This window comes from Rissa tridactyla, chromosome 1 (assembly GCF_028500815.1).
Source record: "Rissa tridactyla isolate bRisTri1 chromosome 1, bRisTri1.patW.cur.20221130, whole genome shotgun sequence".
In the NCBI taxonomy this organism is placed as follows: domain Eukaryota; kingdom Metazoa; phylum Chordata; class Aves; order Charadriiformes; family Laridae; genus Rissa; species Rissa tridactyla.
In genome coordinates this window covers 98,630,908-98,647,859 of record NC_071466.1, presented here as the reverse complement: position 1 = coordinate 98,647,859, position 16,952 = coordinate 98,630,908, and the positions used below count along the sequence as shown (strand labels likewise).

At 42.2% G+C, this 16,952-nt stretch overlaps 1 protein-coding gene across 1 annotated transcript in view; it reads left to right on the top strand.

Annotated features, from left to right (window-relative positions):
• Positions 1-16,145, top strand: part of PDXK (pyridoxal kinase) — a 53,262-nt gene extending 37,117 nt beyond the window's left edge. Inside the window, exons 8-11 of the mRNA XM_054205124.1 lie at positions 2,514-2,625; positions 4,113-4,249; positions 4,806-4,872; positions 5,655-16,145. Of these exons, the coding sequence (XP_054061099.1) occupies positions 2,514-2,625; positions 4,113-4,249; positions 4,806-4,872; positions 5,655-5,767 (429 nt within the window). The 3' untranslated portion in view covers positions 5,768-16,145. The remainder of the gene's footprint in view (positions 1-2,513; positions 2,626-4,112; positions 4,250-4,805; positions 4,873-5,654) is intronic.
• The last annotated feature ends 807 nt before the right edge of the window (positions 16,146-16,952 follow it).

Below are 16,952 nucleotides of genomic sequence, written 5' to 3'. Positions count from 1 at the left end.
TTGTTTTAGTGTCAGGCTTCTGAAGAAACTTCCTGAAAGAAATACAGATTAAAGGCATTACAGTGATAACGAGTAGAACTCTGTGAGCTTGTTTTCTGGCAGCGTAAGAAGGGTAGCAGCAGCAACACACATGGCGAGTAACCACACGCTGCCAGCGCTGTGGAAATACACTGGTTGGGGTGAAAATCCCCGGGGGACCCTGGGCATTAGAAACCTGCGTGAGTCGCTCCCTCTGCTGTCCACATGTGAGTCGTGCAACAGCAATGCGGAGTGTTGGGACAGCCGCTTCTCGTTCTGCCAGAGGCTGTTTGCAAGTAAGAGAGCTTACTGGCAAACTCTTACAAGGATCGATCCGAATACTCTGAATCGGTTCCTGACAGTGTTTGCTGGTGCTCTGCTTCCCTTCCTTAAATTGACTCAAAGGGGTTGAGACCTACTCAAAGGGGTTGAGAGGGGTTGCAAAAGGATAGATTGCATAGATGAGAAAGCAGACTGGGAGCGATGGCCTTCGGGTACTTCCCAGTGAAAGACAGAGAAATCCACAGCATTGATAGCTGCTGTCATCGCCATACAGAGATGATAGATGGACCACAAATATACTGCGTTAAGGTGTAAGGATTTACCCTTTTACACAAACTGAAGGAAATAAAAAGCTACAGGGCTTGGTGATGAAGGACAAAATAGCAATATGGTTTTATTGGTGTCTTGAGAAAGGCTGAGCTCTCTGTTTTGGTGACTAGTCAAGTGCTTTCATAATGGACTGAAGTTATTTGTTCCAGTTTGGTTTTGAACTTCAAAGGAACACAAAATCTTTAAACAAACAGCAGCTGCAGTGGCACCCTGGAGAGTAGCTGGGGTCTGTCAGCGCAAGTGTTTGTTGGGTTTTTTTCCCCTTCAGCAACATCATGAAACATGGGTTGATGGGCCATCTCTTCGGGGCAGGAAGCAGCTCCAAAGATCTCAGCTCTTTCAAATTCGCGCCCCCCCCCCGCCCCCCGAGTTTTACATTACCCCACTGTGCTGGGCAAGGGTGATAGGCTGTGCTTCATGCCATTAGCTGCTAACTACAGCTGAATTCTTCTATCCTAATCCTCACCAGTGGAACCAGAGTCTTGAGAACAACACTTAGCTGAGCAGCCATTACTTTTACGTTTGCATATTTCAGCTGCAAACACGAGTTGCGTGTGCTAAACAATTTTACAAGTTAGTTTTCTGACTGTCTGGTTTTAAAAAATCTCTTCTAAAGAGATGGAATTATACTTAGGAATGGAAACATTTTTAAAATAGTTGCTTGCAGGATATTATACTTTAATCTGTCTGTCTCCCCAGCTGCATGCCATATATAGGTCTGTCCTTCTGAGAAATAATCCATGCTGGAATTTGTCTGCTTTGGAGGTGGTAGGAATTCTGTCATCAATTTCACGGTGACATGCTTTCGTTCATTTCTTTAGCAAGAGTAGTGACAATAGTATAGTCTTCTAACAAAAAATTAAATACAACGTAATATTAATATAGAAGGGGCTAAGTCCTACAACTAGAAATACTGCTGATTCGGTTCTTGGTGAATTGTGACTGAGAAATGAAATAGAATTTAATGTTACTTCACAGGTTGATTATGCCAGCATATGTTGGTGGATTTATTGCTTCTTTAAAACCCAACCGATGTCTGTGCAAAGAGGTCTGACAGTTGAAGAAACTTGGAGGCTTAGACAAGAAAGAAAAGCAATAGAGAATTAAAAAATAGCAGAAATAAATCCTTATCGTTCAGCTGCTCATGAGTCATAGCTAGCCTGAGAGGATTTTTAGTTAAATTCTTCTGGGAGAATTAATATTTTATCGGTGTTTTATGCTAAACTCATTATTGAAGTCATTCTTTTTTCTGTGAAATCAAAATCACTTCTGTAGCAACCAATTGTGATGTCAGAAGTAGAGTATTAATGAGTTTAAGTGAGAAACGCACGGAGTGGAAATACACCTGCAAAGGTACATAATTACAGGTGTAATTTGGGGTTTGAAACAGGAAAGATTGAGACAGACACACTTGTGCCTCTGATTTAGCGCTAACTTCATTTTTGGTAACTCTTAAAGTAGTAGCTAAATAAGATTTCATGAACTGCAGTTATTGGCTTTCTAGCAAGTGTTTCAAGATGCCAGCTCAGGTGCATGTGTCTGTATATCTGTTATATATCTCTTATTCTTTTGGTAATATGTTCTGAAAACATGATGCAGACAGAAGTTCTGATCACAGCTGAAACAGAGTACTCAGAGTACTCTTTTCAGAGGACCATCCAAAGATACTACAGAGACGCTTGTATATTTTAACAAGTGTGTACATTTAAATACGGATGTTTTGATTCCCCTGTTTCAGATTAATTCCCCTAATTCAAGTGAATCCTTAGAATAGAAACTTTTTTCTCTTTACAAAAGATGCCAAAGTAAGGTGTTACGAATGATGTAAGGTTTAATCAACGCACATTGCAGTCACTGATTCCTGCCTTTTTGCAAATGGAAAGGTAATGGATATGCTCCATGCCATGGGACCAGAGACTGTGGTGATCACAAGCTCAGATCTACAGGCGCCTCTAGGAAATGACTACCTAATTGCTCTGGGAAGCCACAGAAAAAGTAAGTCATGAACTCTTTTGTTAAACTGCACTTTCTTTTAAACTGTTCTGTGCTTTCAGTTACGTTTTTAAGTAGTTTCATCAGGCTTAGATCCCTAAATGAACTTCTCCTACAGTACTATCGGAGAGTGGTAAGAATGGGGCTGCTCCATGAGGGAAGACAAGCTGGGAGCTGAATATGATCATAGCACAGGCAGAGAGAGAGCACTGCCCTCGCCAACAGGGAACAGGCCCACAGTGTCTGGGTAAGGTGAGCAGAACAGGGATAGGGATGGCAGACAGGTCGCATTGACAGTCCAGTGATCATCGCAGAAAGGTTAGACAAGACAAGACAGGCCCGAGATTAGTCTGTGAAATCTGATCAGTAAGTCAGGACAGCAGGGCTGTACACAGGTACACCTACAACTTAGCTCAGGCAAGGATGCTCGCACTTGGGCCTGAGCTTCCTGGGCTAGTGGGCAGAAGATGCATGGGTGGAGGATCATAGAATCATGGAATGTGTTGGGTTGGAAGGGACCTTTAAAGGTCATCTAGTCCAAGCCCCCTGCAGTAAGCAGGGACATCTTTAACTAGATCAGGTGACCTAGTTAAACCTCGATGAGGCTTATCAGGGCTGTTAAAGCCCCTAGTAGTGGCCCTAATAAGTAGTAGTGGTATAAAACAGGAACTGTGAGTGTTTTGAATGCTTTTAAGAAAAGTTACATTGTCCTGTTAGCAGATTGTTCCTCCCCGATAGGTTGTAAAATGTCCATCTGCTGCTTCTTTATATCCGCTTCTATACGGTCACCAAGATTCACTGTGTGTTTGGACTGTCGCAAGATGTTTTTACCTGAGAAAGGCATAGTTATGTGGGATAGTATATGATCTCGTTTCCTTGATCATTTAAGGGATCTAAATTTGGGCATCACGTTCTGGACTGCTGAGAGATCAAAAAAGTCTTGATATTTAAAAGAGATTCCACTTAGAATCAGTCAGTGGGTCTTAGCACTCAGTACATGCCAGGTCTGGAATAAGTCTGGTCATTCTGATGGTGATTACAATATGGCACATGGATCAGATATTCTCTACTGATGTCTGCAGCTGCTCTTGTGCGTCCATGCAACCCAGAGCTACTCCCGATTATGGTTTGGGATGCCCCATCTAGGATTCGGCAGTCTCCATAAATATACGGTTTCCTGAGCAAGCTGCTGCTGCTGTCTAAATGAAAATAGGTGGCGCTCAATCCTTCGTGAAAATGAAGGTGCTGGCTACCTGCTCCCTCTTAAGTGAGATATGTACAGTGTATAAGTTGTAAATGCTATCCCAACTTGGCAAAGTTTTGAAAGGTTGCACCTTTTAAAAGAGCTGGTACAAAGTTTACAATACTCCTTAGCATCTTTATGTTCCAAACAACAAAGTAATTCAAATCTGGTGATCACTTTAAAATTATAGTAAATGCTATTGTATTAAATGCTGGGTCTGTTACTTAACTGTCTATCTGTGTTGTAGCTAAAGCAGATGGTACCAAGGTGACACAAAGAATTCGAGTGGAGTCTCCTAAAGTGGATGCTGTCTTTGTTGGAACAGGAGACTTGTTTGCTGCTATGCTTCTGGCATGGACACATAAGCATCCAAACAATTTGAAGGTGTGGGAGAAATTATTTGTCTCTGCAAGTTTAGACTACGTTTCTTTTTTCTTAATTACTTGTAATCTATGACGTTATTTAAAGACTCTCTTCTGGTTTGGCTTTTTTTCCTCACTTCAGAGGAAAAAAAAGCATAATTTCCCTTTAGCCAAAACACTTTAGCTTGGCCGGTCACATTTCTGTTACATGGATGTTGTAATTTTGCCAAATAAGACGATGCTCTTTCCAGAGAGAGAGAAACACTGCATGCATGTTTGCAATTATATTCTTTTACACTCACTTCATAATAAGCAGTGAAAATCAACTATCAGATCTATTTTTCTGGTTTTTGCCTTAAGCACATAGAATCCTCGATACGAATATATGGTTTCTAATACCTGTTTTCATGAGAATTAAGAAAGTCTAATTTTTTTCCCAAACTCTACATTATGTAGTTGTCATCCTGTTTGCATCTTGTCAGTCATGTTTGCCTCTTAATAGCAGTGGTTTTGAAATAATGATATTAAACTAGGCAGCTGATATTTTACTAAAACCTGAATATATTATGTTAATGCAGGTGGCATGTGAAAAGACTGTGTCAGCCATGCAACATGTTCTGCAGAGGACCATTAAGAGTGCAAAAGGTAATTAATTCAGACCTTGTTCCCTTGTTTTGTCTGGATTTGCGTCAGAAGAAACATTCAAAGAGCTTTCTGGTTTCCTGACGAAAGGCAGCCCTCGGTGCAGAAGCAGCCAGAGAATTTACAGAATGAGAGCTTGGTAGTCTTCTCAGGGCATGTTCTTTACTGTTTTCCTCCAAGCCTATTTTTGACAACACCCGACTGAAGATGTCACTGTTCAGCTTGTAGTGGGACTACAGTCACGCTGACTGCGCTTGACTGCTTTGCAAAACAGCGGTGGAGGAATTTGAGGAAATACTGAGTTTGCCGTGCAAGAGAGCTTCTGTTCTAAGTGTAGCTCGCTGACTTTCCCTTTGGGTGCATGTGTTTAGTATTGAGAGGGGTTTATCAATTAATAATTAACTGTCAGCTGTGTTGGCCGTGTGAGGAGTGATTTTTTTTTTTTTTTTTTTTTTTTTTTCCCCAGCTTCTCTCCCCTTGCAATTCCCTTATCTTTCAATTTCTAAGGAGATCCAGATGGGATCTGTGGGTTCTCAGAGCATGTCAGTGCCACTCTCTAGTAACAGCAGAGCCATGTTTCCTTCCTGGAGAGAGGTGCAGAACAGGGGTGGTAAAAAAATCACAGTCCTGACCTGGATCTTCCCCCTTGGAAGCCTTTAGCCAGGGGGTAGTAAGGGAGACTAGGGAGGGGAGGAGGGTAGAAAAAATAGTGGGGTAACACAACAATGTAACTTGTTTCTTTTTATACTGCTGTTTTTAATGACATTCTGATGTCATCTTTTTAGCACAAGCTGGAGAAGGAAACAAACCAAACTCAGCCCACCTGGAACTGAGAATGGTCCAAAGCAAAAAGGACATAGAAAACCCAGAGATCATAGTGAAAGCCACCGTGTTATAAAGGCCGTACGTCTCCAATAACGCACAATGTATTGATGTCCTCATTTCTTTCCTGTAAATTGTAATATTTGCCTTAGATCTGTGACAGAAACCTGACTTTCATGAAATAGTGCCCAGCATAGGCAGATATCCACTCTCAAACATATGTGCTGGCCTTGCTCAGTTTTAAAAACGAAACGGTTAGTGTGCATTGAAGCATATCACCAGGTATCAAAATGGCTGTCAAATTCACTTCGTCTGTGTAATTACCCAGGGCAAGAGAGTACAATGTTCCTGCCTTGCCAAAGACTTTAGATGTGAATTTGCTGATGGAATGCTTGGCTGACTGGAAAATATATTTCAAGATGGCATCTAGTGCCAGTGGAGCTGGCTCCATGCTCCCTTTTTCTGGAGGTATCTGGTTACCTACTCTGGTATTCAGTATCTCAGCTGCTATGAAACTAAGCAGGGTTAAAACTACACACAAAGTTCTGGTTGTGTGTAGGAGTACTTTGAAGATGTTTGGCATTTAAGTACTTTGAAGTGACCTTGAGGTGTCATTCATGTTACTGGTAACTGCTCCTGTTTCTTGTCTATGAACAGCTGCACGGTTTTGGTTTTTGCAGGTACTGGCTGCTTATTTCTAACGTCTTTGGGTGCCCACATGATCTTTCCCAAAAGCTGCTCCAGAAACGTCTTCATTTATAAGATAATGTCTTCATTCAGTAGCGCTGATTAGAAGTTTGTAGTTCTACCTCTGCGGCCAGGTTTGATTCTTTGTTTAGTTTTTAACTAAGGACAAACATTCTGTCAGGACAAAAGAGAAAGCAGCTCTTACCCTGAAAGCTGGCTACCCTAGTTTGTTCTTCATGGCTGGATGTATTTACAGACTGCGCAGGGCACTTCCACTTAACAATAGTGAGCACTATTGGCAGACTTATCAATGAAGCAATGTGGTAAAAGTCATAGGTTTTGGTTTATTAAGTTACGTATGTTTACCCAATATAGTGAAACAGACAAAATTAATTTGTTCATAATTTAAGTCTCTGCAGCCTCTGCTGCCTAGAGATGACAGAAATGTATTCTTTATTATGAATGCATCTTTATTTCAAACTTTTGCTTCATAAGGCTTCAAAATGGGATTCTTAATTTCAGCGTCATATACATCGCAGCCACATATTATACCAGTAGGGCAGATAACGCTGACAGGTACTGGCAACTTGTACCACTGTATGATTTCTGTATGGGACTGAGATTCTTGCTTCTTCCAGGATGAGGTATAGTGTGTCGTTAAATCCAGCTTCAGTTGATGAGCTTTATTTGTCTCAGACTGTATAGGGAGATTAAAATTGCAGTTACTCGTGCAGGAAACGTGAAGGAAATTTGCATTAGAGGAAAAGGCTAAGTTTTTCTTGATTACCTGAGCATGCTCAGGAAACTCACTCTTGGGCATCTCCTAGATACCTTTCCTGCATCTTCCTCATCACACCTGCCTAACTGATCATGTCACTCGCATAGCTTGGGAGTCCCCAGAAGAGGTGGTTTGGAGATTGCTTTAGCCACTGAAGTCTTCGCTTATCCGACCATTTTTGTGGATTTTCTGCTATTGTAAAAGTTAATTGGTTTCACCTAGTAGAAGAGTAATTTATCCTTAAAGTGACTTTTGAGCTGAATAGATTTTTTTTTTCATAGAGTAAGATTTCATAATTAATACATTTCTGAAATCCCTCATTTTCAGTGTCTCTGAAGCAAATTAAATTTGAGATGAACATGTTTTGCAGTAAGAGGCAAACGTCAGGCTTTCACTCTCAATAATTTTATTTCCTCTCATGCATTTGGTATTAAAAATGAAAAAAAAAATATTCGTACGACTTGAAAATTTCAAGGGGAAAAAGACCCCAGAAATTACCTTGAAAATGTGGCTCTCCTGCCACAGTTTTTAGTAACCACTGCCATGAAATAACTCGCTAGCAATAATAATTTTGGTGATGTGAACAGTTGCTAAAATTAGCAGTCAGTAACAGAGATGAGCTCATCGCTGATATCCAACATGTAAAAAGACAGGAACTATCTTAACAATGTCTATAAATACCTGATGGGAAGCAGTGAAGAAGAAACCAGGCTCATCTCAGTGATGCCCAGTGAAGGGATAAAAGACAATGGGCACAAACTGAAATACAAGAAATTCCATTTAAACATTAAAAAAATATAATTCACTGTGAGGGTGATCGAACACTGGCACAGGTTGCCCAGAGAGGTTGTGGAGTCTCCGTCCTTGGAGATACTCGAAACCTGACTGTACTCAGCAGGCCCTGAGCAGCCTTCTGTACTTGACCCTGCTTGCACAGTGGGGTTGGACTAGACGATCTCCAGAGGTCCCTTCCAGCCTCAGCCATTCTGTGATTCTGTGAAGTACAACAAATTGCCTTTCTTTGCAGCGCTGTATTTTTAAATCGATGCTTTTTTTTTTTCTTGCAGGTAGGCTAGGAAATATTAGTAATAATAATTAATAATTTGCCCCATTTTATATAAGCTGCTTTTTACTTGGGCAGTTGTGACAGGAATACAGTTGCCTTCTTTGAGATAGTCGCTTTCAGCAAAGATGTTTAAATACTGTAGCTGGTGATGCATTTCAACAGTTGTACACAAAAGGATTTTAGCTGTTTCTACCATTGATTAAAGGAGTCTTGAATGCCATATTCCAAAGATAACTAAGAGTTTATTTATCTTTTAAAATTAAGACTATTTCACGTGGAAGCGTATAATCCCTGCCATCCTCTTGGGAAGAAGGGATCAACATACTGAACTTCCCTGCCTTTATGTATCATGGTCAACTTTACAGCATTATGCCTGACACCCTCACCCAGCTCTGTCCAGTTTTGCAGCTCCTGTGGGTCACATACAAAAATTGTCAGATGGCCAAGCTTTGCGAGCTCTACCGTGTCCTTCAGGTTACCAAGAATTAGATAAATCCCAGGAGCAATTCACATGCAGTAAGTGACATTTGATTTCTATGGCCCCATGGCTCCAGCACAGATCTCAGCTGGGTCTGGAAGTGGCTCCTGGTGCAGTGTCTGCTGTAGCCAGGGCTGTGGATTGCCCAGCACCCTGCACCAGCAGTGGCTTCATTGCCAGTCATGTAACGCAGCCTCATGGCCTGGCTGGGGAGCTGTGTGGGGCCAAATTAAGAGCCATGTGGTGGCCGTCCTTGCACTAGTGCAGTGCAAAATTGAGGTTCTTCAGTTCTTCACATCAGGGGATCAACAGGAGAGAGAGGCTCAAAATTGGCCTTTTAATATTTTTTTTTAAAGCAGCAATAAATATGCACTGACAAATTTGCTGTCAGAGAAACCCTACCTGTTGCAAGCATGTGCTACAGAAAAGCCCTTTTAGTAAGTGTGAGACAGCACGAACCTTTTTTCCCCACTAAAAAAAAAATAGACTTTCATAAGGTAATTGAGAGAAAGGCAAGGGCTGGTTTTCTCTGAAATAACCAAGTTTGGTATTTAGGAAACTTAAAGCTACCTTGCAAACAAGGTTTTATCTGTAAACCATAATGAACTGTGATCTTGCCATAGAAGACAAAATGATATGCTTGTTGGAGCAACTTCCACCTGTCAGGTGTGATCTTTTCCCACTGCTTCAAAGAACGGATCAGTTCAGTAATTCACACCTTCCTTAGAATCTGTGACATATCCATGTTAAAAAAAAATAATAATATAATGACATTAATGTTCTCAATTTGCAAAAGTTCTTATTTTGCAGTAGCTGGATTCTGTAGCAAGGGGCTGGTGGCTGCTTCTGCTTATGTCCCTGGGAGCTGCTCTTTTAAACTCCTCCTGACTTGCTCTAAATTAGGTCAGGTTTTTGTCTTCAGTGAAGAACTGGGCCTAACATCTCTTCCCAGGAACAAACATCAGAAATTATCTGTAAATACATTCTATAACTAACGTTTTGTAGTCACAACGGGCTAACAGGTATTTTTAAATGTCAAGGTATACATACTTAATACTTGGATGCATTGTTATTTGTTCAGAGTTACACAGTGCTTGTTCATAATGTTTGCAGAACAAAATTCAAAGACTTAGCACAGTCCTGTCCAATCTTTTATTCCCTCCTCTCCTCCTGCATATAACATCTGTATCTCTTTTGGAGTTCCTTCTGTCTTTCTGGTGCAGCTGGAAAGCGTCTCAGTATTAGACAGCTGCCCACTATTTATTTAAGGGCTTGGAGAAGACTTATCAGGGTTGTCTGATCCACTTGCAGATCCTTATGAAAAGAAAAATGGTTAGTCTAAAGTAGTTTAGATCCCAGCTGATTACAGAAGAACAAGCACTTCATCCCAGAGAGGCTAAATAACAAATGGATAATCTTCCGTGACCGTCCTAACAGCATGAAAGGTGTCTGTAACCCAGTCCAGCATCCACCAGTTAGGGACTGCTAACTTCACTGCCACGCGTACACCCACGTGTACGTGTGAAGTTAGCAGCAAGGGATGCTTCTAGTGCTGATGGACGTGTAGGCGTGGGAGCGGTGAATGCTTTGTGTCTTTGTCCAGTCGACATCCCCACCGTTCTTTTCTTTTCGCTCAGCGGAAGTAATTTGTGTTAGATCCCTTTTTTCTGGAATGAACTTGGCAGTGTATGTGGTCAGCCATTTTGATTACTGCAAGCGCAGTCATTTGCGGAGCCATCGTGCAGGGGAGACCAGAAGTTGTTTACAAACGATCTACTCTATTCTGGGCCCGGATTAGTCTCTACGTGCTTAAAATTCCCATGTACCTCTTTGGGAGACGTGCATAAAGACATTGTGCTAAAATCAATGCTATTCACACTCGATATAAAACGTTTAAGAAATCTGCAGTATAATGTTTGTTTGCCGATTTTTATCGTAAGTGGAAGAAATCTATAATCAATGTGTTATACAAAACAATTGGAGGACCAAGGTTTCCAGCTGCTCATAACTGCCTTTTTGAGTATCTTAACTGTGTCTTGATTGGATGGTGTTAATTTGTTGTCTGAGACTGTTAATGGTGATTGTATTGATTTTATTTTATTTTACAATATGTGGCAAGGAAGATTGTAATAAAAGTATCTACATTTAATATACCGTGCACACACAAATTGTTAGATCCTATTTTTGAATATGTTAACCATTTCAGAATTAAAGAGAACAAGAAGAGTTTGATAGTCTTGCTGAATACGGTGGATGTAATTAAAGGTTTCCTTAGTTATAGCCTAGGAGAGACAAAGGGGTAACTAATGGAAGAGTACACATTTGTGCGCTGAAATCATCTCATTGTAAGATAGTAGATATGTGGAAGTGAGTAACATCCTTGGCTTTTTTTAAATTTTTCTTTTAAAAAAAGTTTCATGGGAAGACAACTGCTGTCATTCTGCACCAGGGCTCTTGTATGCCTCTTACTTGCATGTGTGGGGCCTCTCTGTGTTGTGCTCTTTATTCCTGCGTACAAGGTGAGAAGAGGGGCTTGGAATAAGACCCACAACTCATTTTGAGGTCTGTTTCTTGTGCAGTGTTTAGCTGCGCTCCCCTTCACAGAGCAGTTTTTGCCTTACCGCGTAGGTTAGAGCATACAAGGCTATACAGTAGGGAACAGTTGTTCCTGCATGTCAGAACCAGTGCTTGTGTGAGCACTTCCGTGAGTGTCTCTGCTACGGCAGTGGTTTGCAAGAGGAAGAGAGCACATATCCAGTTTAATGAGGGCACTGGTTATTGGAGAAGCTCCAGTTATTATGGGTTTGCCCAGCAGAGAAGTTTGGCTTATACAAAAGAAAATCACCTCTCCTGAGCAAAGGTCCTTGCCCCTTTAAAGAGTACTTTTAGAAGCTGAGATAGAAGTGTTACAAATTTTGGCCGCTCTGAAACCAAAATATTTCTTCATAAGTGGAAATACAACCCCTTCTTTTTCATCCCATTGCAGCCTTAATGGCTCACTGACTAGGCATTCAGCTCCTATTAGAATCACAGGATAAGGTTATTCAGAGAGCTGTTCGTCATGAAAGACACTTGCTTCTGGTACATGAGAGCCTACTGCTGAACAGCTTTGTAGCTTTCTAAAGCATGTCCATTAAAGGTACACATCAACCATGGAAACTAAGCTTTGAGATGTTCAATCACAGCCCCCAAAATAGCTCTTCTCCTTAAAATAAATGAGAAAAAAAAAAGTGAGTTCACACATGCGTGCAGGAGCAGATTTAAGATAAATCCACAAGGTTCAATCAGAAACTGGAGGAGTGTGCCCTAAGTGCCCGGCAAAGGACGTTGAATACAGAATGCAAGGGCGCTGCTATTGTCAGCACACTTTTCCAGGAGACCCCAAGCTAGTTCTTACGCTTTCCAGAAGGGAAGAATGCGGTTTTGCTCCCAACAGCCTAGGAAAACTCCCATCTGCGTCACCAGGGAAACCAGTGCCAGGTGACAGCCCCAGCACCACCAGCCACCAGTTTGGTGCTTTTACTGCACCAGCCGCAATGGCCCTCGAGGCGAATGGGGTGCTCCTCAATAAGCACACGTTCCTGGCTTAGTGCCTCCACCGCGCAAATAACAGTAATAAATCCACAATTTGCAGAGCAGTGAATAAGGCAGCACATGATTCAGACAGAGAAAACCAGCAATATGAGAAGGCTGTGCCATATGTTACCACCAAACTCACGTGTACTCCTTACCTATTGCCCTTGTGGTTGCATTGCTATTTAGAAAAAAAAAAAATATTTGTGTGTAGAAGAGTGTAATATATGTACTCTTGTGCGTGTGTTGTACGTATGTTGAAGCTTTATTTGCAATGTGGTGGGGGTGGGAAACAGAATTTGGGGGCTGGCTGCGTAGGCCTTCGGGATGTGAGCAGAAGGTCTTAAAGAATTCTATTTTTATAGATTGTGCTGAAGCTTTGGGTCCCAGCCACACATAGCCTTTTCTTCCAGAAAAGTCCAATGGTTTGGCAGGAGAGTCAGGTGGCTGTAATATAGTAGGGATAGTACAACCCCACCAGCCCTGGACAAACTGAATAACTTAATAAAAGATGCCTTTTTAAGTCATATTTTTTTAGTGCTGAATTGTTAAACAAAAGAAATATTTATGAGCAAACTTTCTATGTATTTCAAGTTTGTGTGGTGCTTTGTACCGACTAGGTGGACCTGTTATATGTTTACACATCTTAATGATTGTCCTTGAGGCGTATGTAGTAATTCAGTGACTTTTATGCCAGAAAAACAATGAAGTTCTGTGTAATAGCAAATTATTTAATTTCTAATGAAATCGTAGGCTTTTGTAGTGTTTGTGTATTGTTCTGGTTGGCAGTTACGAGTTGTATTCTTCCTGCAGTAAGGCTTGTACGCTTGATTGTAGAGAGAGGCAATAGGATGGTGGATACCATTGTTTAAAAAGAAAACCCTAAATATTGCTCCCTTATCCGTTACAGAATTGGGTAAGTTGTGGCACAAGCCTGAAATTTAGATTTTGCATTGGCATGAAATATCAAATCCATCTAGGGCACGTTAAAAATAGGTGAGGGATTTGTTTGTTTAATTAAATAATATGCGGGGGGGGGGGGGGGGCGTGTCTGGCAAGTGCTTAATAGCAACATATAAATGGAGAAGGCAAGACACTGGAAGAAAAGTAGCTCGTTCACGTTTTATGAACCTGGCCAAGGTAACTTCATAGCTTGCGCTGAATGTGTGCAACAGGTAGATGAGTAGGCTAAATGGGAGAAAGTACAGATTTTGGTTTTTTCCCCTGTAGTTTGTCAGTTGTAATAACGTGAAGAGTTTTAGTAGGGTGATCTGAATTTAAATTCATAAAAATATTAGCTTTCAGAAGAGTTGAGCTACCAACAAAATCCCATTCAGTCAAAAGGCAAGCTGTTAGCATGCTTGAAAATCAGAGCATGATTTTTCCGTCTTGCTGTATTACTTGAGTTTTTGTTTCTTATTGCTTGGAGAGACCAGGGCTAAAGCACAAACGTCCGTATATATTTATTTTTTTGGTTGTCATTTAGGGGCTCTCTAGAAAGTGCAAGGATCTGCAACATAAATCAGTTTGTGGAGTATGGCCCTCTGCTGAACGTTGTGCTCCTGCCACAACAGTTGGCTGATCTGGAAAAACTGATCATCGTTTATGATGTCTCTTTTAAGAAACACGGCAGCGTCCTCACCACACTTCTGAATAAATCACCACCGCAAAGAGCAGAGGAGAACTTGTCAGACATTTTTCTCTGAAGAGTTCCCGAGTTCTGGATATGTTAAAAGGGAAGTACTTCTGCTTTGCTGAGTTAGCAAGAAAAATATCACCGAGATTAATAATGCATTGTCGAGGAGAGAGGCTCCGGAAGGCAACAGCTGTGTTTTGCGCGCTTCGCTGTGCCTCGTTTCTCCTCCCCTGGGAATCCGTGGGTGCGATACCCTGGTGGTGGTGGCAGAGCCACTGTTTTGCCTGCACCCTCCCGTGGGGGAAATGCGGAGGAGTGATTCTGAGCAAGCGGGAGATGAGGGCTGTGTGAAGCTCTTGGGCTGTTCATTCCGAAGGGCTGTACCAAAGCTCTGGTTTAGCACAACTCTGGATGCACTTTAAAGCACTCGATGAACAGCACACTGCTTCCCTGGCTGCGGTGGAAGGCGGCAGGGTATTCGTTCTCCTCCCTGTTCTAGGAACCTAACTTAGCCGTGTAATTTCCCTAGACTTCATCTGTAGGCCACGGAGAACAAAAGATTCTAGAAGTGAATGATTCAGGTGATTTAGGCTAGGTTCTTGTTCTTCGGAAAAATAAGGTAGAGATTTATCAGACGCTTTATAGAGCGAGCTAACTTGTTCCGCTCAGCTACGCCATAAAACCGCGCCCTGACCTTCCTCTCCCATCACTTGTGCTGGCCCTGGTACTTGCCTCTCCCCATGACGAGTCGAGTGAAGGGAGCTACAACCAACAGGGAATTTATCCAGCCAAAACCCCTGAAGTTTTCACCTCCTTCAGTTCCCTCAGCCTTCCCATCCTGGGAACAGATGGGCGCTGGTGCTGCTGCTGGGGAGGGGTTGGGAAGATGCAGCTGGACAAAACCGGGGAGAATGGGGTTGCCTCTTTTCCTGGCAGTGAGATGAGCAGAACCTAATTGCAAAGCTGCACTGTTAGGGGTAAAGACAAGAAGTCTTTGTCAGCTGAGTACTTGAAAGACGAGCTGCAGGTTTAGTAATTTGAGTTTTGGTGTTCTCAGTCCAGCCCTGTCCCCTGTATCGCAAAAACATTACAGTCCTAAAAGATTTTCTGTGACTATTCTTAATGATCTGTGTGATGCTTGTGCCTAACAGAGTAGAAAATAGCACAGAGTAAAGCAGTTTTCTAACTAGGGAACATAGTGGGAAGATCCAGGTGGAGAACGTTTCAAATCCGCTTTCACAGCACTTGCATCTGTCAGAATTGTCCAGGTCTGGCTCTTTGCCTTCCCATCCCCTTTAAGTAAGGAAGAAATCACATAAATAAGTAAACAAACAAATAAGGGAAGTTACCTGGGAACTTAAGTGGCATTAGTATTTGGTTTTGCCTGCAGAGTTTTAAATCTGACCACACCAAAGGTCTGTAGTTCATAAGGGGTTTTCAGAAGGTGCCTTGCCAAGTGATGTGACACAGCCTGTCACAGCTGGCTCGGAGCACAGCACGCTTCTTGTGATACACCTGTGACAAATGGCGTTGGGATACCAGCCGCAGACAGGTACTCCTCTCCTGTGGCCTGCATTTCGTGCAGCACGTGTATTCACGTGCCCGAGGTGCGCTATATGTGAATACGTGCCTCGCGAGGGAAGAAGACTGCAGGGCTTGTTGCTGGAGATGCGATGATGGAAGGAAACGCCGGAGAATTTAGCACTACCCGGTGATCTTGTCATTTGCTGTCAGTGATTGTTGGTGTAATGTTTCGGTATTGTTTTCTTTCTGGAAGATGGGAGGGTGGTGGCTTACATGCCATTTTAATATGCTTTTAGCTGGCTGAATGGGAAATACAAATCAAGATTGTTAAAAATGGAAGGGAGGGATAGCTGTGAATTTGCCTAAGATCTAAGTGAGTAGAGAAAATCTGAGATTGGTCTCTAATTCAGAAATAATTCAGTATTGAACAAATGAGTGCCATGTCTTCAACAGGGAGTAGGATCTGGAAGAGGCCAATATTTAGGGTTTTTGCCCAAAGCACATTTAGTCCTGCTCTACTGTTTAGTGAAAACGCCCAGTGCAGATGCCACCAGAGCCTCATCTCGTGGAGTAACGCTGTAATAAAGAATGTGGTTTTCTTGTGAAAGTCTTAACCTCTTCTTATGAAAATAACACACAACTCAGTATTTTCATGGTGTGTAAGTGAAATGTAATTTTTTTTTTTTCAATAAAAAACATTTCCTTTCCTAAATGTGTTTGGTTTGGGTTTTATATTTTCCCCTTGGTGATGTTTCTCTTTCCCCAGTTAAGTGGGAGTGCCCGGCTTTACCAGAGATGGTAACTGTGGGATTCGCGTGCTGGCATTTGCCCCCACTCTGGCAAACGCCTCCTGTGAGTTACCCTTGAGCTGAGCCTTGTGCCCATCTGTCCTGCTGCCTCTTACCTCTCCTCTGCTTGCCTTCCACCTCCGGGACCTGCAGCACGGAGCAGTGGTCTCTGCGGCTGGACGGAGCATCCTCCCAGGAATCCCACACAAGGAAATCTCCCTCCCTGCAGTGCCTTGCTATTAACTGCCCCCCAGTTCTTGCGGCTCTGGTTAATTTCAAATAATTCTTGTGAAGAATACCTAAAACCCAGAAGGAAAGTATTTAATCCTGCTTGTGCCAGGACATTTCAAAACCTCACCACATGGAATAAGGTTAGGTAAAACACGCTGGATTCCTCTGGGGGTTTGAGGTATTTAAATAGCCTCTGTTTGCAGTTACTGAGGTTTCACTGGTTGTAAATCACGTGGTAGGAATGGGCAGTAAATCTCAGGGCAGCGTCAGAAGGGGGACTAGCCTGCCGGCGGCTGCTGGGTTAGGGCTCCCAAATGGCAGGCCAAGAATAGAGGTACGACAACAGCTAAACATCTTCCTGATCCTGTCTTTCGAGCCTTGATTTAGTCAATTTTATTTACATGGCTAATCCAGACACTTTGTGAATGCTAATTCCAGGTGTAGGTGCGCTCTTGAATGATCAAGGTGTCTCCCTACTGGAGTCACTGGATGGTGACTAC